The 23546-nt window shown below is 41.4% G+C and overlaps 1 protein-coding gene across 10 annotated transcripts in view; it reads left to right on the top strand.

Annotated features, from left to right (window-relative positions):
* senp6a (SUMO specific peptidase 6a) overlaps positions 1–23546 on the top strand; it is a 230720-nt gene that overhangs the window by 154481 nt on the left and 52693 nt on the right. For all 10 annotated transcript variants that reach the window (XM_068044665.1, XM_068044661.1, XM_068044662.1 and 7 more), the window contains 3 exons: positions 2721–2974; positions 14298–14468; positions 21154–21187. In XM_068044665.1, the coding sequence (XP_067900766.1) occupies positions 2721–2974; positions 14298–14468; positions 21154–21187 (459 nt within the window). The remainder of the gene's footprint in view (positions 1–2720; positions 2975–14297; positions 14469–21153; positions 21188–23546) is intronic.

Raw genomic sequence — 23546 nt, forward strand, 5'->3', positions numbered from 1 at the left:
AGTTTTTTGAATTTGAACTTGCCACAGAGTTTTTAACTGGAGAAAGCTGTTTGCTCCTGAATTGAAAAGAGCCTCTCCTGTCTGCTCTCATCTCTCTCACCAGTTTCGGAATCCATTGAAGACATATGAACCCCAAGAGAGAAAAGTCTCCGACAGTGAACAAGGTTTAAGAGAATACTGGGCCCCAACGAAAAGCAAGATCTACTTACAAGCAAGGACTACCGCAAGCTCGAAGCACAGTAACAAAAACCCTTCTTCAGAGATTGACTCAAACCTCTCCACTCTTTTTCTTCTCTTTTCTGTCTCTATTTGCATATGCATATCGCATATGCATGCTAGCATGGGGCTAGTATCTGTAGGCGTTAAACCCAATTAGAGCTTTAGTTTAAGTTTTAATAAATTTTACGTTTCTTCTTTAAACCTAAGAAAGCCTGTTCGTGCTCATTTCTTTGCTTTATAGTTGGAAAGCGGTGAACCAAGGATTCACCAAGGGGGAGCTCAAAACAGTGTGTTTAAAAACAAAATCCTGATACAGTAAGACCAGATGAAGGCTGAAAGAGAACCCCTAGACCTGTTTCTCACCTGGTCGTAACAGGAGCCTGTAGAATACGGCGCAGTGGTTAGCATCACAGCCTCACGGCTCCAGTGACCCAGGTTCGATTCTGGGTACTGCCTGTGCGGAGTTTGCAAGTTCTCCCTGTGACCGTGTGGGTTTCTGCCGGGTGCTCCGGTTTCCTCCTACAGGCAAAGACTTGCAGATTGATAGGTAAATTGGCCATTGTAAATTGCCCCTAGTGTAGGTAGGTGGTAGGAATATGGGATTAATGTAGGATTAGTATAAATGGGTGGTTGATGGTCGGCACAGACTCGGTGGGCCGAAGGGCCTGTTTCAGTGCTGTATCTCTAAATAAATAAATAAATACCCCCAGTAGCATGATCTTACCTTTTTCTGCTTCTCAGCTCTAACCAAATGGATTCTGTCTTTTCCCCTCAAGGACCTCCTCTCTTTCCAGCATTACAATATCGTCCCTAACCAGTTTTGACTCCCACCTCCTTTTTACCTTTCCTATCGTCTCTGATCACTTTGTATCCTTGAAAGTTACGCGCCCAGTCCTCACCATTTTTAAGCCATATTTTTGTTACTGCTACAACGACATATTCCCACACAGCTATTTCTGCTTGTAGCTCACTAAAACTTCTTTGCCACACTTTGTGCATTTATATACATGCATTCTAAACCTGTCTTTGTATTCCTCATAGTCCTTGGTGGTCTGCTGCTATCTAATATGGTACTACTTGCTTCTTTAGTACCATCGATCACTATCATTTCATGCACCTTATTCCTCTTTTCTTTGTCTATATGCTGGTGCCCATCCTCCTGCCAATTCAATTTAAACCAGACTAGTGGACCACCCCAGGGGCCATTGGTCCTGTTGAGGTGCAACCTGTCCCTTTTGAGTAGGTCCCTCCTCCCCCAGAACTGGTCCCAGTGCCCCAAGAATTTGAAATTCTCCCTCCTGCACCATGCCTCAAACCATACATTGATCCCCCTATATTCTTGTCACTACACTTGCTACTGCATGGCTCTGGGAATAATCCAGAGATTTCTATCTTCAAGATCCTACTTTTTAACTTCCTGTCTAGCTCCTCAAAATCTAACCATCGGATCTTTAATACCTGTTCTATCTCATTAATAGTGAATTGTACCACAATTTCTGGATCATTCCCTTCCTCCTGTAGAGTTTTTTTTTAGTTATTCGTTCATGGGATGTGGGCGTCGCTGGCTAGGCCAGCATTTATTGCCAATCCCAAATTGCCCTTGAGAAGGTGGTTGAACCGCTGCAATCCATCTGGTGCGGGTATACCCACAGTGATGTTGGAGAGGGAGTTCCAGGATTTGGATCTAGCAACAGTGAAAATTATGAACCTAGCTGTAACTTCTGTCGTATGATGGATTATTGTAGTGAAATTTGGAAAATCGGAGCAAGATGAAAACTAGAACTCCCATTATACCCTCAACCCACTCTTCCTTCTACTCAGTCTCTTTCATATCAATTTTGTGGATGACAGCTGCAGATTCCCAGATCTAGACAGAAGGGCAGGCCAATGTGAGAACCTTTTTATAAGCAATTGTACCATTAAATATACATGAGATGGATTGGTCATTGGTTAAAATGGCATTTTAAAGATTTTTTTTAATAAATAAGCCCTTTTTTGCTTCCATGATTAAACCTTGAAGTTCATTCCACATGTTGATCATTATGTGTGAAGAACATTTTCCTGACATCACTCCTATAACATAATTCAGAAAGTCTCTCCCTTTTTCAGTGAAATGTTCCAGAAATGAGGAAGTAGTTTAAGCGTATGAGGTGTTTGTAAAAAAAAAACTTGATGCTGTCAATCCATTTTCACTCTAGTGATCTCGCAACTTGTTCCAATAGTGAATGGTTACTGTTCCAAACAGGTTTTCTCAACAAAGTAGATTTCTTGAGGATTTTAATTTCAATATAATGTCCCAATAGCATATAATCTCCCATGTTTGGAAAGCAACCATTAGCAATTTTTATTCTCTTTCCACCCTGGCCCCTTGTATTTTTGTGCAACGTTCGGTGATATATGAGCAAAATTGTCAGACTTAAAATGGGTATAAAGTATAAGGGGAATGTTACTACGTAGATAATTGCACGTCTCTGCACACTAATTTTGCCATTTTTGCCCAGTTGTGCTGTCCAGTGATGATGAAGAGGAAGACGATGACAATGCCAGTACTGGAAGTAGCAGAATGGACAGTGTTCATTCTGCTGGTAGAACTACTGATGCTGCAAGCCTTTCTCCTGTGCCCTCCACTAGACCCTTAGAGCCTGTCCCCGAGGAGACTCCTGATGGAAATCCAGCTGAGCAGCTTTCTGAAAATACTCTCGCAGAAGTAGAATCTATAGCCATGTTGCCAAGAAAGGCAAAGATGAAGGACAAGGTAATGCAGCGCAGAGCTCTAGATATCCTGTTGTGTTTTATGTGTGAAATCCAGAAAAAATGAAGACTTGAATTTAAATAGCACCTTTCATGGTCTCAGGACATCCCAAAGTGTCTTAAACTTAAATAAAGGCACAACAAGGGTATGAAGACAGAGTTGGCTAAAGTGAACTGGGAAAATAAGTTAAAAGGTAAGTCAGTAAAGAAACAGTGACAGACATTTAAGGAGATACTTTAGTCTCAACAAAGATATATTCCATTGAGAAAGAAAGACTCTATGAGAAGGATGCATCATTAGTGGCTAACTAAGGACGTTAAGGATGGTATCAAATTGAAAGAAAAGGCATGCAATGCTGCAAAGATTAGTGGTAGGCCAGAAAATTGGGAAAGTTTTAGAAACCAGCAGAGGATAACTTTCAAAAAAGGAGAAATTAGAGTTTGAGTGTAAACTAACAAGAAATATAAAAACAGACAAAAAAGCTTCTTCAAATATATAAAAAGGAAGAGTGTAGCTAAAGTAACTGCTGGTCCCTTAAAGGATGAGACTGGGGAATTAATAATCAGAAACAAGGAAATGGCAGAGACTGTGATTAATTATTTTGTATCTGTCTTCACAGTAGAAGCCACAAAAAGCATCCCAAGAATAGCAGAAAACCAAGAGAGAAAAGGGAGGGAGGAACTTAAAATAATCACTATCACTAGAGGAAAAGTACTAGGAAAACTAATGGGAATAAAGACCAACAGGTCCCCTGATAGTCTGCATCCTAGGGTCTTAAAAGAAGTGGCTGCAGAGAGAATGCATGCATTGGTTGTAATCTTCCAAAATTCCCTGGAGTCTGGAAAGGTCCCAGCGAATTGGAAAACTGCACATGTAACACCTCTGCTCAAGAAAATGGGTGGGGAGGGCTGGAGTGACTGAAAGCAGGAAACTATAGGCCAGTTGGCCTAACATCTGTTATTGGGGAAAATGCTAGAATCCATTGTTAAGGAAGTAGTAGCAGGACATTAAAAAAAAATCATAATGCAATCAGGCAGCGTCAACATGGTTTTATGAAAGGGAAATCATGTTTGACAAATTTATTAGTTCTTTGAGGATGTAACAAGCAGGGTGATTAAAGGGGAACCAGTAGATGTTGTGTATTTCGATTTCCAAAAGGCATTTGACAAGATGCCACGTAAAAGGTTACTACACAAGATAGGAGCTCATGGTGTTGGGGGTAATATATTAACATGGATAGAGAATTGGCTAACTTAAGGAAGCAGAGTTGGGATAAATGGATCATTTTCAGGTTGGTAAACTGTAACAAGTGGAGTGCCATGTGGATCAGTGCTGGGGCCTCAACTATTTACGATCTATATTAATGACTTGGATGAAGGACTGATGTATTGTAGTCACATTTGCAGACAATACAAAAATAAGTAGGAAAGCAAGTTCTGAGGAGGACACAAAGTGTCTGCAAAGAGATATAGATAGGTTAAGTGAGTTGTGAAGAATTTGGCAGATGGAGTATAATATGGGAAAATGTTAGGTAGTCCACTTTGCCATGAAGAATAGAAAAGCAGAGTATTATTTACATAAAGAGAGACTGCAGAATGCTGCAGTACAGAGGGATCTGGGTGTCCTTGATCACAAATCACAAAGCATGCGGGTACAGCAAATAATTAGGAAGGCAAATGGAATGTTGGCATTTATTGCAAGGAGGATAGAGTATAAAAGTAGGGAAGTCTTGCTACAACTGTACAGGGCATTGTTGAAACTGCGCCTGAAGCACTGCTTACAGTTTTGGCCCCCTTATTTAAGGAGGGATATACTTACATTGGAGGCCGTTCAGAGAAGCTTCACTAGGCCGATTCCTGGGATGAAGGGGTTATCTTAAGAGGAGAGGTTGAGCAGGTTGGGCCTATACTCATTGGAGTTTAAAAGAATGAGGGGTGATTTTATTGAAACATATAAGACTCTGGAGGATGGACAGGGTAGATGCTGAGAGGATGTTTCCCCTCCTGGGGGAATCTAGAACTAGGGGGCACAGTTTCAAAATAAGCGGTCTCCCATTTAAGACAGGGATGAGGAGGAATTTCTTCTCTGAGGGTCGTTGATCTTTGATATTCTCTTCCCCAGAGAGAGGTGGAGGTCTGGTCATTGAATATATTCGAAGCTGAGTGAGACAGATTTTTGATCTACAAGGGAGTCGAGGGGTATGGGGGGATAGGCAGAAAAGTGGAGTTAAGGGCACAATCAGATCAGCCATGATGCTATTACATGGCGGAGCAGGCTCGGGAAGCCGAATGGCCTACTCCTGCACCTATTTCTTATGTTCAAAGTGCTTTACAGCTAATTAAGTACTTTCTTTTAAGTGTTCCCACTGCTGTAATGGAGACACAACGGCCAATTTGAAAGCAGCAAGATCCCACAACAGCAATGTGACAATAACCAGATAATCTGTTTTCAGCGATGTTGGTTTTGCAATAAATATTGGCCAGGACACCATGAAGAATTCCCTTGTCCTCCTTCAAAATCATGCTTTGGGATCTTTTATGTCCCTGAGAGGTCAGACAGGGCTTTGATTTAATGTCTCATCTGAAAGATGGCACCTTCAACAATACTGGACTAGAGTATCAGCTTAGATTTTATGCTCGTGTCTCTGGGGTAAAAGCCTGCAACCCGACCCGAACCTGACAGGCCCGATGACGTGTGTCCGGGTCGGGTTGCACTTCCGGGTCTGGCATTCAGGCTCGGGTCGGGCCGAGTCGGACACGCTGTATCACAGGTAAGTGGCTCCAATGTTAATTTAATTTTTGGACTGGAAAGGTGATTTTGTTAGTTATTTTAAGCTTGCGCAGATCAGCAACAAAGTGAAAAACGGAAGGCAAGTTAACTGATGGTCGGGTCAGGCATGGGAAAAAATGGAAGGACTCGGGCTGGGTCGGGCTTGGGTCAGATGTGGTTCTGTTGGGCTCAGGTCAGGTTTTTATTTGCAGACCCGAGCAGGCCTTTACTTTGCGGTGGGACTTAAACCTTCCGACTTGGGCAAGAATGCTCTCACTGAGGCATGGCTGACACCATTATCAAAGCTCCATTTTTGTTCAGTGAAGTTTTGTCTGAAATCTGTTCACTGTGAAGTACCTCATAGGAGAAATGTATACCTGTCAGTATTTTAACCACGTGCTTCCCTTGTGATTGACATTTATATCTGAGTCGATCACTGTATTGCAAATAGAAAATGAATGATTTGTTGGGGGGTGGGGAGGGGTGGCGCATTTGAGTGGTAAGGTGCCTGCACTCATGATGGGGGTAACAAGCCAAAACAGCAGACAAGAGTGGACCTGCAGGCGAAACACAGAGTGGGGAGCAGCTAAATAAAGCCCGAGAATCGTGGCCTATGCCAATGAACCTTCTGGGACAGCAGCAGACTGGAGTCCAAGTGCGCCCTGAGTTTGAAAGAATATCAAACCGTGACATCATAGGAAAGTCATGAGTTGATTAGCTGGTGAGTTTTGCTGCTCAGGAACTGGATGTAAATGACTGGGAGTTTAAAACATTAAAAATATTAAGTAGTAATAACAGGTAACAAGTGAGTAGCTGATGAGTCTTGTCTTTTATTTTTCAGGAAGGTTTATTACTATTGGTAAGGTTATTACCAATAGTAAGATTTATTACTCTTGGTAGGCTTTATTAGTAACAGTATGAGTAGTAGCAGGGTTTACTTGTAGTACCAAGGTTTATTATCTAATAAATCACCAAGAATCAGCATGGATTTTGAAGGGCAGGCCATGCATGATGAACGTGTTTGAATTTTTTGAAGAGGTGACTAAAGCAGTGGACAGGGAAATGTCTTTAGATGTTGATTGTATGGGCTTCCAGAAGGCATATGATAAATTCTTGCAGGAGAGTGTTAGCTGAAGTTGAAGGTCATGAAATCAAAGGCAAATTATTGACCTGGTTAGGAAAGTGGCTGAGCGGCAGAAGACAGAGTAGGGATAATGAGCAGGTACTCTCATTGGCAGGATGTGATTAGTGTTGTCCTGCACAGATCTGTGTTGGGGCCTCCATTATTTGCCGTGTTTATTAATGAGTTAGTTGAGGGTCCTCAGTACCTTGCTCTACGGCAGCGAGGCCTGGACAACGTATGCCAGCCAAGAGCGACGTCTCAATTCATTCCATCTTCGCTGCCTTCGGAGAATACTTGGCATCAGGTGGCAGGACTATATCTCCAACACAGAAGTCCTTGAAGCGGCCAACACCCCCAGCTTATACACACTACTGAGTCAGCGGCGCTTGAGATGGCTTGGCCATGTGAGCCGCATGGAAGATGGCAGGATCCCCAAAGACACATTGTACAGCGAGCTCGCCACTGGTATCAGACCCACCGGCCGTCCATGTCTCCGTTATAAAGACGTCTGCAAACGCGACATGAAATCGTGTGACATTGATCACAAGTCGTGGGAGTCAGTTGCCAGCATTCGCCAGAGCTGGCGGGCAGCCATAAAGACAGGGCTAAATTGTGGCGAGTCGAAGAGACTTAGTAGTTGGCAGGAAAAAAGACAGAGGCGCAAGGGGAGAGCCAACTGTGCAACAGCCCCAACAAACAAATTTCTCTGCAGCACCTGTGGAAGAGCCTGTCACTCCAGAATTGGCCTTTATAGCCACTCCAGGCGCTGCTTCACCAACCACTGACCACCTCCAGGCGCGTATCCATTGTCTCTCGAGATAAGGAGGCCCAAAAGAAAAAAGAAAAGAAAGTTGAGGGGATACAAAGCCATATATCCAAATTTGCGGATAGCAATATGGTAGGCAGAATTGTAAGCAGTGTAAATGAAAGCAAAATTTTTAAAAGATATTGATTGATGAAATGTTTGGGACAACTGTGACAAATGGATTTCAATGTAGGCAAATGTAAGGCCTAAAAAGGATAGAACAGCGTCCTTTCTAAATGTTGGAAAGTAAGAAATAGGGGAAGTCCAAAGAGACATGGAGTTCCAGGTACATAGATCGTTAAAGTATTATGAACAGCAACTGAAAGTAATCAGAAAGGCTAATTGAATGCTGGATTTTATATTTAGAAGACTAGAATACAAGGCAGTAGAATGATACAGCTATACAAAGCCCTGGTTAGAACACACCTTGGAGTACAGAGTAGTTCTCGGCACCATACTTTGGAAAGATGTATTGGCCTTGGAGGGCTTGCAGCATAGATTTACCAGGATGATCCCTGGACTCCAAGGACTAAATTGCAAGCAGAGATTCAACAAACTAGAGTTGTATTCCATGGATTTTAGGAGGCTAAGATGTAATTTAATTGAAGTTTTCAAGATATTTAGGGGAACTGATATAGTGTAGACAGAGAAATTATTTCTGCTGGTTGGGGAGTGTAGGATAATGGAGCATAGTCTAAAAATTAGAGCCAGACTTTTCAGGAGAGAAATTAAGGAACACTTGTACACACTAAGTTTGTAGACGTTTGGAACACTGTTCTGCAAATGGCAATTGATAGTTCAGATGTTAATTTTAAATCTAAATTTGATAAATTTTTGTTAATGGTGGTATAAGCTCAAGGGGCGAGATCGCCTACTACAGATCCCATGTTCGTATAATCCATGATATAATTATTTTATTTGAAACACATCTCGTAAACTGCTTGGAAAAAAGAAATGTTTGATAATTTGTGTTTGTTTTTTTTACCCCAGCACCATTTTTGTGTAAACCTGAACAGTTTTTCAAATATTTTTCTGAAAAAAAAGAATTTTGGCTTCAATTTGTGAAATGTCTAGAAGGCTTGATGCTGTGCTTGAGTTCTACGCACTAGAGTTATATTTCACGTAGCATCAATTGGAAGCGAGTTGAAGCTGTATCCTCCAGAGATTTCCTCACCCCTCCTTTAGATTAGAACCCAGCTTCAGAGTTGCACTGTCACTGCTTGTTGCCATGGTTTATTTTCCTCTTGAGAGCCCACATAAAATCACCTCCTTTAAAACTTGCTGTTGGTGTATTTGCTTAAAACTGTATTTTCAAGAAAGAAGTAACCGTTGGTCCATTCTTTTTCTTTTCCTGCTCCTTTACACTTTCCGATCATTTATAATTGAATTGATTCTTTTTTTAATTGAAAAATTTTACAAATTAAATTTATGTTGAGGACTTGTCTTGCTTTGCTGGGTGAATTGTATGTTGAGTGATCTACTAACATAATTCACAATAAGTTCCAGTTTTATATGTATTTTAAATGGCCACAAATTTGCTTTAATAAGTTCTCTTCCACTTGTTGAGGTCAAATGTATAAACCTAACTTTCAAATAGATTGCAGCTTTCGAAGTTGCTGCTACTTTTTCAATTCTTCAACCTTCATGTATACTTCAGTATGTTGCCAGTCCAATGAATAAAGTAACAGCACACTAACTTTTTAGCTTTTTCTGGAAGGAGGGATGGTTCTTTCAATCTCTCAAATGGACCGAGTAATTCCTGACCTGCATAGAAAACCTCTAAATTTTCTGGTTCCAGATAGGTTATCTCGAGGAGATAATTGAACTGTTGAGTTTGACACCAGGTTGAAATAGATTTCTTACTAAAGGAGAGAACTGCTATCTCTCCCTGCTTGAGAGAAATACTTTTACAACAGGTTTTCCAAATGTTATTCTTCCTATCACTGTTTAATTGTAAATAAAGTTAGTAATTGCATTAGATTGTGAACCTTTGGATTATGTGATATCTCTCATTTCAAAAGCAGGACCTCAAAGGTTGTAATCTCTGGATTACACCCAGTGCCACGTGCTAGTGATTATGGGGATAGGAGGATACAGCAGATGAATGCATGGCTGAAGAGATAGTGCAGGAGGGAGGGCTTTAGCTTCCTGGATCACTGGGGTCTGTTTCTGGCGAAGGTGGGACCTTACAAGTCAGATGGGTTGCACCGGAACGGGACCAACATCCTTGCAGGGAGGTTTGCTAGTGCTGTTGGGGGCAGCTGGGTGGGGGTGGTTTAAATTAATTTGGCAGGGGGATGGGAGGGAGAGTAGGGGGTATTACACAGCCAGATATAATTAAGTCAGTCTGGAAGGCAGAGCAAATATAGACCTGTTAAGGCACAAGCGAATAATGCAAGGCCGGATTGCATCTATTTTAATGCAAGGCAGATGAATTGAGGGCATTGATTAACACATGAGAATATGATATTATCACAGAGACTTGGTTGAGGGAAGAGCAGGACTGGCAGCTCAATATTCCAGGGTATAGAATCTTCAAGCATGCTGGGGGTGGGGCAGGGTGGGGTGTAAAAGAGGAGGTGGTATTGCACGATTGATCAAGGAATCAATTACTGCAGTAAGGAGGGATGATATCTTAGAAGGTTCCTCAAATGCGGCTATATGGGGAGAACTTAAAAACAAAAAGGGGGCAATTGCTTTGCTAGAAGTGTACTACAGGCATCCAAACAGTCAAGGAGAGATAGAGGAGCAGAGATGTAGGCAAATCTCAGAAAGGTGTAAAAGTAACAGAGTAATAGTAGGGTAGGGGATTTCAACTTCCCCAATATTAACTGGGATAGTCTTAGTGCAAAAGGCTTAAAGGGGGAGGAATTCTTAAAGTGCATACAGGAGAGCTTTTTGAGCCAGCACATTAGAAAGTCCTACAAGAGAAGGGGCAGTACTGGACCTAATCCTAGGGAATGAAGCCGGACAAGTGGTAGAAGTGTCAGTGGGGGAGCATTTTGGGGATAGTGACCATACCTCTGTAAGATTTAAGGTAGTTATAGAAAAGGACAAAGATGGACTGGAAATAATGGTACTGAATTGGGAGAAGGCTGATTTCAATATGATAAAACAGGAACTGGCTAAAGTGGACTGGGGGCAGCTACTTGTAGGAAAGTCGATATCAGATCAGTGGGAGTCATTCAAAAAGGAAATATTGAGAATTCAGGGCCAACATCTTCCTGTAAAGATGAAGGGTAGGACCAACAAATCCAAGGAACCCTGGATGTCAACGTATATAGAGGATTGGATAAGGGAATAAAAAGGTGGCTTATGGCAGGTTCAGAGGGCTGAAAACAGTGGAGGCCCTAGAAGAGTATAGAAAGTGTAGGGGGTACTTACAACAGTAATTCGGAGAGTGAAGAGGGGGTATGAAAAAACACTGGCGGGCAAGATAAAGGAAAGTCCTAAGGCATTTTATAAGTATATTAAGGGAAAGAGGATAACCAGGGAAAGAGTAGGGCCCATTAGGGATCAAAGTGGCAATCTGTGTTGGAGCCGCAGGACATAGGTGAGGTTTTGAATGATTACTTTTCATCTGTGTTCACTGTGGAGAAGGCCGAGGGGGATTGTGATATACTTGAACCAATTTGCATTAAATGGGAGGAGGTATTAGCAGTTTTAGCAGGCTTAAAAGTGGATAAATCCTCAGGCCCAGATGAGATGTATCCCAGGCTGCTTTGTGAGACAAGGGAGGAGATAGCAGGGGCTCTGACACAAATTTTCAAATCCTCTCTGGCCACAGGAGAGGTGCCAGAGGACTGGAGGACAGCAAATGTGGTACCATTATTCAAGAAGGGTAGTAGGGATAAACCAGGCAATTACAGGCCAGTGAGTCTAACATCGGTTGTTAGGGAAACGATTGGAAAAAATTCTGAGGGACAGGATTAATCTCCACTTGGAGAGTCAGGGATAGTCAGCATGGCTTTGTTAGGGGGAGATTGTGTCTAACATTTGATTTGAATTTTTCGAGGTGACTAGGTGTGTAGATGAAGGTAAAGCAGTTGATGTTGTCCACATGGACTTCAGTAAGGCTTTTGATAAGATCCCGCATGGGAGATTGGTCAAGAAGGTAAGAGCCCATGGGATCCAGGGCAATTTGGCAAATTGGATCCAAAGTTTTCTTAGTGGCAGGAGACAGAGGGTGATGGTCAAAGCTTGTTTTTGTGATTGGAAGCCTGTGACCAGTGGCGCAGCACAGGGATCGGTGCTGGGATCCTTGCTGTTTGTAGTGTGCATTAATGATTTAGGCATGAATATAGGAGGCATGATCAGTAAATTCGCAGATGATACGAAAATTGGTGGTTTCGTAAGTAGTGAGGAGGAAAGCCTTAGATTACAGGATGATATAGATGGGCTGGTAAGATGGGCAGAGCAGTAGTAGATGGAATTTAATCCTGAGAATTGTGAGGTGATGCTTTTTGGGAGGACTAACAAGGCAAGGGAATATACAATGGATGGTAGGGCCCTAAGAAGTACAGAGAGTCAGAGGGACCTTGGTATACTTGTCCATAGATCACTGAAGGCAGCAGCACAGGTAGATAAGGTGGTTCGGAAGGCATATGGGATACTTGCTTTTATTAGCCGAGGCATAGTATATAGGAGCAGGGAGGTTATGATGGAGATGTATAACACATTAGTTTGGTCACAGCTGGAGTACTGTGTACAGTCCTGGGCACCACACTATAGGAAGGATGTGATTGCACTGGAGAGGATGCAGAGGAGATTCACCAGGATGTTGCCTGGACTGGAGCATTTTAGCAATGAAGAGAGACTGGATATGCTAGGGTTGTTTTCCTTAGAGCAGAGAAGGCTGAGCGGGGATCTGATTGAGGTATACAAAATTTTGAGGGGCATAGATAGGGTAGATAGGAAGAAACATTTTTCCCTTAGCGGAGGTGTCAATAACCAGGGGGCATAGATTTAAGGTTTAGTAGGGATTTAAGGAAAAGAAATTTCACCCAGAGGGTGGTTGGAATCTGGAACACACTGCCTGGAGGAGTGGTAGAGGCAGGAACTCTCACAACATTTAAGAAATATTTAGATGAGCACTTGAAATGCCATAGCATACAAGGCTACGGGCCAAGTGCTAGAAAATGGGATTAGACTAGATAGGTGCTTGATGGCCGGCACGGACACCGTGGGCCAAAGGGCCTGTTTCTGTGCTGTATAACTCTGACTCAGTGACATTGTTGAAGACTGCATTAATTGCAGCAAATGGGGTAATTGCTAGCCTCTGGGCAGTTCTGTGAGGGCATGTGAGAGCAGAGATGCCACTTGTAGGCGCAACGCTCAGCTTGCAGGAATCGGTCCTGAAAATCCAGAACTGGAAAAAATACATACCATGTCCTGAATGTTAGGTTGCTCACACCAGTGTTGTGAAAGAAAGGTTGCACAGTTCTTCTGGCTCCTTGACAAGGTCAAGAGGCTTGCTTCTGTCGAGAAGAATAATATTGGCCTTGGAAGGGGCTGCAATGCAGATTCACCAGAATGATACTGGAGCTTCGACTGTTAAATTATCAGGGCAGCTTGGATAAACTTGGCTTGATTATAGAAGACCAAGGGATGATCTGATTGAGGTGTTTAAAATGTTAAAAGAAATCGATAGGGTCATTACATAGAAACTATTTCCTCTGATGGTGGAATCAAGAATGAGGGGATATAATCTTGAAATTAGAGTTAGGTGATTGAGGAGGAAATTCACAAAGTATATTTTCAGATGAATAATAGTAGAAATCTGGAATTGTCCTCCAGAAGGCTGCAGATTATGGGACAATTGGAGCTTTTAAGACTTAGATCGATAGATTTTTGTGGGTAAGAGTATCCAGGGATATGGAGTTGAGGTTCAGATCAATCATGATCTAATTGAATTGTGGAACAGGCTCGGGGGCGCTGTTGCTATTTTCCTAGACTTAAGACTATTTACATTTCTAAATAAATACTAAAGTCCATTTCCAAAAATTAGGGGTGATCTTGATGGTGTACTTGCAACATCTGAAATAATAGTTACACTTGTGGTGCCACATTTATTTCTGTCTCACAGTTGTAGTCCTAAAGAACGAAGAATATCCTAACCCAGATGTGTCTAATCTCCTATTTTGTTTCTGCATGTTTTGCAGAGCTCACTGCATTCAAGAAAGGAGGAAAATATAAAATGTTATAAATAAGGTTTATGATTGAATTCAGTAATTAGTCCCTTAAAGGATGAATTCTAAGATTATGCTTAAATTCACTTGAACCCACTAACATGGATATTACCAAGTTGTGGCTCTAGTTAATGCCACGCAGCAGTTGTCGGAAGCATTTTACCTTCTCTGTAGTGGTGGTAGCATGAAGTTCGGTTCCTATGCCATGTTCAGGTGGCTGAACAAACCTGAGGGACAAGACATGAGAATGCACATCAGCTTCTTTAGGCATCAAACTCTGCAGGAGGCCACATGGCTTTATGTTTGCTTCAAAGTACCTCATTTGTTCCAAACTTCTTTTGCTGACTAAACCACATTCGGATCAAGTCCAAAGTTTTCTGACCACAAGCATTCTGTTTTATTTTCATGCATTTAAATGTGCTATCTCTGCTCTCTTTACAGTTTGGAAATTCTTATCACGAAACAGGAGGCAAAAAAAGAAAATTTGAGGTTACTCAGACACACACAGATGTTCTTAGTTCGCAAGCGGAAAGCAGTTGTGAAAGTATTATTCTCAAGTGCCGAAGTATACGAATAGGAACCTTTCGCACAACAGTATTGGAACCTGTTATTGTAAGTGCAGTCATGGAAGTTTGCATTTTGTTGAAGTAGTTTTTTTGTTGCCAGATCAGTGGATTTAAAAAATAAATTAAACTTTGCTCTGTTTTGGAATACAAATGTAAGATAGGGAGTGCAGTTTTTAAAAAGCATAGTCAGACTTGACATGAAGAAACAAGCTAAACTCATACCTTGCTGAGGATCTGTACCATATACACAGTGGAGGAGAAGTAACCAAGCAGCAGTATTGGCAGCAGCAAGATTCCAAGGTTCGCTGTCTGTGGGAAGCAAATGCATTGCCAGGCTGCTGATGGCTTTATTATGTTGAAATATTTAGAATCCTTTCTAGTGTGGACACTAACCAGTCAATTTCCCATGCTGTTGCTCATGGTGTCAAGGGCAAATGCATACACGTCAAGTAATTGGATTTGGATATAGGTTGGACTATGCTTTCAGTGTGAAGAGGCAAAATGGAAGGGAGAAGGTAGAGGAAAATTAGAGAGAAGTAACGAGCAGGGTTAGAATGGAAAAGCAGGATTAGGAAGGGAGGAAAAGAAACAGTAAAAAGAACTAGGATATATATGGTGGATTTTTTTTTTAAAATTAACTTTACTCTGTTTTGGAATACAAATGTAAGATGGGGAGTGCAGTTTTTAAAAAGCATAGTCAGACTTGACATGAAGAAACAGGCCTTTGAAGAATAAATGTTGGTCAGGACATTCAGGAAAGCTCCCCTGCTCCTTTGAAATATCACCATGGGTTCTTTTATGTTTACCTGATATGCATGAAATGTCTGCCCTAAGACAGCACCCCCCGACACCTTCAGTACTACACAAGAAATAGGAGCAGAAGTAGACCATACGGCCCATCGAACCTGCTCCGCCATACAATATGATCATGGCTGATCTTGGGCTTCAATTCCACTTTCCTGCCCACTCCCCATATCCCTTGATTCCCTAAAAGACCAAAAATCTGTCTGTCCCAGCCTTAAATGTATTCAATGATGGAGCATCCATAACCAACTGGAGTAGAGAATTCCAAAGATTCACAACCCTTTGAGTGAAGTAATTTCTCCTCATCTTAGTCCTGCATGATTGGCCCCTTATCCTGAGACTGTGTCCCTGTGTTCTAGATTCCCTGACCAGTGGGAACCATATCAGCTTCTACCCTATCAATTCCTTTCTGAATCTTGTATGTCTCAATTAGATTGCCCCTCATTCTTCTAAACTCCAGACAGTTTTCTCCAATTTATTCAGCCTCTCTTCATAGGACAACCCCTTCATCCCTGGGGCCAATTTAGTAAATCTTCACTGCACTGCCTCCAGTGCAAGTATATCCTTTTTTCAAATGTGAAGACCAAAACTGCACACGGTATTCCAGGTGCAGTCTCCCCAAAGCCCTGTACAATTTTATTAAGACTTCTTTATTCCTGTACTCCAATCCCTTTGCAATAAAGGCCAACATGCCATTTGCCTTCCTAATAGCCTGCTGCACCTGCATGTTAACTTTGTGCCTTCCCTGTACAAGTACCTCCAAGTCTTTCTGAACATCATACCAGTTTCACACCATTTAAAAAAATTCTGCTTTTCTATTTTTATGCCCAAGGTGAACAACTTCACACTTTCCTACATTATACTCCATTTGCCATCTTGTTTTCCACTCACTTAACCTGTCTAGATCTCTTTGCAGCCTCTGTACATCCTCCCCGCCAGTTACCTTTCCACCTAGCTTTGTATCATCAGCAAACTTCAATACATTACTCTCTGTCTCTTCATCCAAGTCATTTAATAAAGAGTGTAAATAGCTGAAGCCCCAGCACTAATCCTTGCGGCACCCCACTATTCATTGCCTGCCAACTTGAAAATGCCTCACTTATGCCCAGTTTCTGCTTCCTGCCTGTTAACCAATCCTCTATCCACGCTAATATATTACTCCTAACACCATGAGCCCTTATCTTGCCTATTAATCTTTTATGTGGCACTTTATCGAATAACTTTTGAACATCCAGGTATACTACAACTACTGGTTCCCTTTTACCTACCCTACTAGTTACATCCTCAAAAAATTCTAGTAAATTTGCCAAACAGAATCTCCCTTTAGTAAAACCATGCCAACTTGTTCTAATCATACCATGCTTTTCCAAGTGCAATGCTAAGACTTTAATAATTGTTTCCAGCATCTTCCCAACGACTGATGTTAGGCTACCTGGCCTGTAGTTCCCTGTTTTCGCTCTACCTCCTTTCTTGAAAAGCGGCGTAACATTTGCCAACTTCCAATCTGAAGGGACCATTCCTGAATCTAAGGAATTCTGGAAAATCATAGTCAGGGCATCCACTATCTTTGCAGCTATCTCTTTTAGAATCCTAGGATGTTGGTCATCTGGTCCCGGGGGCTTGTGAGATTTTAGTCCCTCAAGTTTCTCCAATACTTTTTCTTGGCTGATACCAATATCCTTAAGTTCCTCACTGTTTCCTAGATTACTGCCTATTTCTGGTATGCAACTTGTGTCTTCTACTGTGAAGAGAGACACAAAATATTTGTTCAATGGCCTCTCCCATTTCCTCATTCCCCATGATGATTTCTCCTGTCTCTGCCTCTGAGGGCCAATTTCTACTTTAGCTACTCTCTTTTTAAGTACTTATAAAAGCTCTTAGAATCTTTTTATATAGCTGGCTAGTTTACTCTCATTCTCTTTCTTCCCTTTTTATAAACTTTTTATTGGCCCTTTGCTGGTTTCTAAAACACTCCCAATCCTCAGACTTTACTATTTTTTGCAACATTGTAAGCCTCTTTTTTAGTCTAATACTCTCAACTTCCTGAGTGAGCCATGGATGGGTCTTTCTTGACGAGTTTTTATTTTTGAATGGAATGTACTTTTGTTGAACCCTTTGAATTGTTTCATTAAATCTATCCCACTGTTCATTTACCACCATACCTTCCAGTCTATTTACCCAATTAACCATAGCCAGTTCTCCTCTCATACCTTTGTAATTGGCTTTGTTTAAGTTTAAGATTCTTGTTTGTGATTGAAATATGTCACTTTCAAACTTAACATGAAATTCAATGGTATTATGATCACTATTTCCCAGTGGATCTTTTGCTATGACTTTGCTTATAACCCTGCTTCATTACACAATACGAGATTTAAGATAGCTTTATCCCTAGTCAGTTCTACGACATATTGCTCCAAGAAACTGTCTCAAAAACATTCTACAAATTCATCTTCTGGTCCACTGTTGCCAATTTGATTGTCCCAGTCTATATGCAGATTAGAGTCCCCCACAATTCATTATCTTTTTTACATGCTGCAATAATTTCCCGTTTAATGTTCTGTCCAATAATATGACTACAGTTAGGGGGTCTGTAAGCTACTCCCACCAATGTTTTCTGACTCCTGCTATTCCTAATTTCCACCCTAACTGATTTTACTTCATGATCTTTTGAGGCCAGATCCTTTTTTATTAATGCCCTTATGTCATCCTTTACTATAAGGGCTACCCTTCCTCCTTTGCCATTCTGTCTGCCTCTGAAATATTGTGTACCCTGGAATATTAATATCCCAACTTTGATCTCTTTGTAACCATGTCTCGGGAATGGCAGTTAGATCGAGATCATTCACCTCTATTTGTGCCACTAGTTCATCTATCTTGTTTCAGATGCTTCGTGCAATCAGATTAAGGAACTTTAATTTCATTATGCTGTAATGTCAGCCTGGATTATATGTTCAAGTCAGCTGACTCAGGTATAAGTGCTACCCACTGAGCCACGGCTGACACCAAATGAGAGAATCAAATGATGCCACAGCAGGTGGAGCATGTAGAATTGCTGCACTTTTGGATCCAGTAACACCATGAGCAGAAATGGGGGCGAAGGGTGTAGGGAGTATAGTTCTTAAAAAGAAAATTGTATTCTGAATTGACGTTAGGGAAGAGGACTGACAAACTCAAACATTATTGATATTCTGTTTTGTCTCCCGACTTTGAACCGCCCCCACAACAGAAGCAATTTTCTCTACCGTTGCCTTTAACGCTGGTACCTAAGGGATTGGAGTCGCCAAGCCATGGACAACAACAGACAGCACTCTGATGAGCAAGGCACAAGCTGGAGTTGGGGCAGGCTGCTGACAGTTGGGCATAAATGCAGCAGACAGGGTAGAAGTGTGAGTGGGGGTGGGAAGCAATGCCAGGCTTGGAAAGCTAGGGTTAAGCCACTGATGACTAGTGATGGCAGGTGAAGGCAGGCTAGTGGCTGGCTGACTTGGGATGTCAGTTTGGCAGAGAGTAGGTGCCATGCTATCGAATGGAGATAATGGGAGGCAAGCAGAGCCTAAGAGGGAGCTGTGATTGTATTTCTGTTACTTTGGGAGCTAGGGAGTAAGTATATATTTACAGAGTACAGAATATTTAGATCTTGGGAATGAATTTTTTTTTTAATTCGTTCATGAGATGTGGATGTCACTGGCAAGGCCAGTATTTGTTACCGAACCCTAATTACCCTTAACAACTGAGTGGCTTGCTAGGCCATTTCATAGGGCAGTTAAGAGTCAACCACATTGCTGAGGTCTGCAGTCACATCACGGCCAGATCAGGTAAGGAGGACAGATTTCCTTCCCTAAAGGATATTTGTGAACTCGATGGATTTTTAATGACAATCGGTAGTTTCATGGCACAATTACCTAGACTAGCGTTCAATTCCAGATTTTTAGTAATTAATTGAATTTTTAAAATTAATTAATTGAATTTAAATTCCACCAGCTGCTGTGGTGGGATTTGAACCTTTGTCTCCAGGGCATTAGCCTGTGCCTCTGGATCACTAGTTCAACATTACCACAACACCACAGTTTCTTTTATACGTATTATTAAAATTAAAAATCAACATATTTACAATGGGCAACTTACAACAGCAACATGCATTGATATAACACTTTTAACGTAGTAAAACATCCCAAGTCATATCACAGGAACATTACCCAACAAATTTTAACACTGAGCTGCATAACCCAACATTTGGTCAAAGAGGTAGGTTTGTTTCAACGTTTTACAGGAGAGTAGAGAGAGGGAGAGCTTGAGGGAGGGAATTCCAGAGCTTAGGACCTTGGCAGCTGAAGGCACGACCACCAATGTTGGAGTGATTAAAATAAGGTATGCAAAAGAGACCAGAATTGGGGAAGTGCAGAGATTTCAGTGGGTTGTAAGCCTGGAGGAGGTTACAGCATTAGGGAGGAGCAAGACCATGGAGGATTTGAAAACAAGGATGAGAACTTTAAAATTGAGGCTTTGCTGGACTGGGAGTCAGTGTAAGTTGGCGAGTGTGGGTGCTGGTTGAACAGGGCTTGGTGCAAGTTAAGATACAGGCAGCAGAGTTTTGGATGAGCTCTCACTCATGGAGGATGCAAGGTTGAAAGACCAGCTAGGAGAGCATTGGAATAGTCAAGTCTAGAGGTAACAAAGGCATGCATTTCAGTGGAAGATGAAACGAGGCAGAAGTGAAGTCAGGCCTGAAAGCCAGCAAGTGTAGACAGGAATCCAATTTAAATTTAAAATTTTTTAGCAGGGAGGCAGGAAGCTGAAAGGTGGCTAGACCTTAAAACAAAAGACCAACATTTTTTTTAAAGCAGAAAATTGGAACTATCACTTAAAGAGAAACCAAGATGGTACCATGGAGAAAACATTCAGAAACCTTGAACTGGGGCTTTTGAGGCTCCATCTCGTGTGTATGGAACTGCAGGCAAGTCTGAGGGCCCGTGGTGATTAGTAGCTGCTCACTTAATGGGAAATCACATTGAAGTGCCAGCTGGAGACACGAGAGTGCTGTAAATTTCTATGATTCTGAATGGTCACACCTAAATAAGGCATGTGTGACAAACCAATTTGAATTTAATTTAAAAGCAAAATACTGCGGATGCTGGAAATCTGAAATAAAAACAAGAAACGCTGGAAATACTCAGCAGGTCTGGCAGCATCTGTGGAGAAAGAACAGCCACATCTCTGTCCTGGGAATGCTGCAGTGTTCCAGTGAACAACAACGCAAGCTCGAGGAACAGCATCTCATTTACCGATTAGGCACGCTACAGCCTGCCGGACTGAACATTGAGTTCAATAATTGCATGACGGGCCCCCCATTTTACTTTTATTTTTAGTTATTTTTTATGTTTATTTTAGTTTGTTCGGTTTGTTTCTACTGTGCCTACCCACTTTTTTTTTTACATGTTTGTACTTGTGGCTGTTCAGTTTCAGCCCATTAACACCCTATCTGTACTAATGCTTTGTCTTTCAGCACACCATTGACATATTGTTTGCCTTTGCTCCAAACCTTCTGGTCAGCTATTCTGTGACCTTGTCCTTTCGCCACCTTCTCTTTTGTTATCTCTTGCCCCGCCCCCGCTTTACTTGCTTAAAATCTTTTACATTTCTTGTATCTGCCAGTTCTGAAGAAGGGTCACTGACCTGAAACATTAACTCTGCTTCTTTCTCCACAGGTGCTGCCAGACCTGCTGAGTATTTCCAGCGTTTCTTGTTTTGAATTTAATTGAGATTGTTTTAGGTTTCATTTGAAGAAAAAGAAAATTGGTTTTATTGAAGTGCTGTTATTTTGAGAAGATGTGGTTTGTTGCAGTTTTGTTAATTCTTTATCACTGATGCTATTTAACAGCTGAAATTGTTGAATTTGCAAACACGTAAAACAGATTTTCTTATTTCAGTTCAGTCTAGACTTCATCAAGGTCAGTATGGGAGGTAAGTCAATTAATTTCTAAAATTACAGATCAGTGGTTTGTAAAACTGGTGTTCAAAATTTATGGGGGCTGAGAGTATCCATATCAGACTGAGAACACAAATAGAGTTGGAATGCGAAAAGAGTTATTTAAAATTGTTTCCTTAAAAGTTGCCAAAAGGTGTATCTTTTTAAATTCAACTTACATATTGGGATTAATGTTTCTTCTGTTGTGACCGAGGTGGGAAGAGTGCACTGTTTGTTCTAGTTCCACTTCTCCACAGGTCACAACATATATTTAAATTTTCCCACTTACTGACATGGTCAATCATATGCTCTATTTTTCCCAGAATAAAACACACTAACCAGGTTTCTTTAATGAACAATAAAATTATCAGTTTATTATAGAATATATAATAGGAAATATTATAGGACATATTCGGCCAGTTGAGCCATGGAAACAGATCATGGTTGATCATCTACCTCTACGCTACTTTTCCCCACTATTCCCATATCCCTTGATAGTATTTAGAAGTCTATCGACTTCTGTCTTAAACATGCTCAATGATTGAGCTTCCACAGCCCTCTGGGGTAGAGAATTCCACAGATTCTCCACCCTCTGAGTAAAGAAGTTCCTCCTCCTCTCAGTCTTAAATGGCCTGTCCCTTATTCTCAGACAATGTCCCCTTGCTCTAGACTCACCAGCCGGAGGAAACATCCTATCTACATCCACCCTGTGACACCGTGTAAGAATTTTGTACGTTTCAATGAGATCACCTCTCATTGTTCGAAACCCGAGAGAATACAGGCCCAGTTTATGCAATTTCTCCTCATAAGACAATCTCGCCATCCCAGGAATTAGTCTGGTGAATCTCCGTTGCACTCCCTCTATGGCAGGTATATCCTTCCTTGGAAAAGGAGACCAAAACTGAACACAATACTTCAGGTGCAGTCTCACCAATGTTTTATATGATTGAAGCAATACATCTTTGCTCCTGTACTCAAATCCCCTTGCAAAAAGGCCAACATACTATTTGCCTTCTTAATTGCTTGCTGCACCTGAATAGTAGCTTTTAGTGACTCATGAACAAGGACACCCAGGTCTCTTTGGACATCAACACTTCCCCACCTCTCACCATATAAGAAATACTCTGCCTTTTTGTTTTTTTCTACCAAAGTGGATCAAGTCGCACTTATTCACATTATAGTCCATCTGCCATGTACTTGCCACTCACTTGGCCTGTCCAAATCCCCTTGAAGCCTTCGCACAACTTGGGTTCCCTCCTAGTTTTGTGTCATCCGTAAATTTGGAAATATTACAATCGGTCCCCATATCCAGGTCATTTATATAGATTGTAAAAAGCTGCGGTCCAAGCTTGTGGTACCCCACTAATAACAGCCTGCCATCCTGAGAATGACCCATTTATTACTACTCTTTGCTTTCTGTCTGTTAACCAGTTCTTAATCCATTGAAGTATATTACCCCCAATCCCATGAGCTTTAATGTTGATTACTAACCTCCTGTGTGGGACCTTCTCAAAAGCCTTCTGTAAATCCAAATACACCAAGTCGACTGGTTCTCCTTTATGCTAAAAGTAACATCCTCAAAAAACTCCAACAGGTTTGTCAAACATGTTTTCCCTTTCACAAATCCATGTTGTTTCTGCCCAATCAAATCATTATTTTCCAAGTGTCCAGTTATCTCATCCTTTATAATAGATTCCAACATTTTCCCTACTACTGACATCAAGCTAACAGGTCTGTAGTTCTCTGTTTTCTCTCTCGCTCCCTTCTTAAATAGTTGGGTTACATTTGCTACTTTCCAGTCGACAGAAACCCTTCCAGAATCTGTAGAATTTTGAAAGATAACCACCAGTGCAGCTACTATTTCTGTAGCCACCTCCTTCTATACTCTGGGATGTAGCTCATCTGGTCCAGGGGATTTATAAACTTATAATCCAGTTAATTTTTCGATTACTGCCTTTTTATTGATACTAATTGTTCTCAGTTCCTTATTTTTACAAGTCCCTTGGTACACTAGTAATTCTGGGATATATTCTTGGTCTTCCTGCATGAAGACAGACACAAAGTAATTGTTTAATTTCTCTGTCATTGCCTCATTCTCCACCACAAACTCTCCTGTCTCCACCTGCAGTGGACCCACATTCATCCCTGCTAATTGTTTCCTTTTCACATACCTAAAGAAGCTTTTACAGTCTGCCTTTATATTTCTGGCTAGCTTAGATTCATAATGTCTTTTCCCTTTATCAGTTTCTCGCCCCTCCGTTGTTGGACTCTAAATTGCTCCCAATCCTCGGGCTTACCGCTTTTTCTGGCGATCTTATAAGCCACTTGCTTTGACCTAATGAATTCCTTAACTTC

This window comes from Heterodontus francisci, chromosome 13 (assembly GCF_036365525.1).
Source record: "Heterodontus francisci isolate sHetFra1 chromosome 13, sHetFra1.hap1, whole genome shotgun sequence".
Lineage (NCBI taxonomy): Eukaryota > Metazoa > Chordata > Chondrichthyes > Heterodontiformes > Heterodontidae > Heterodontus > Heterodontus francisci.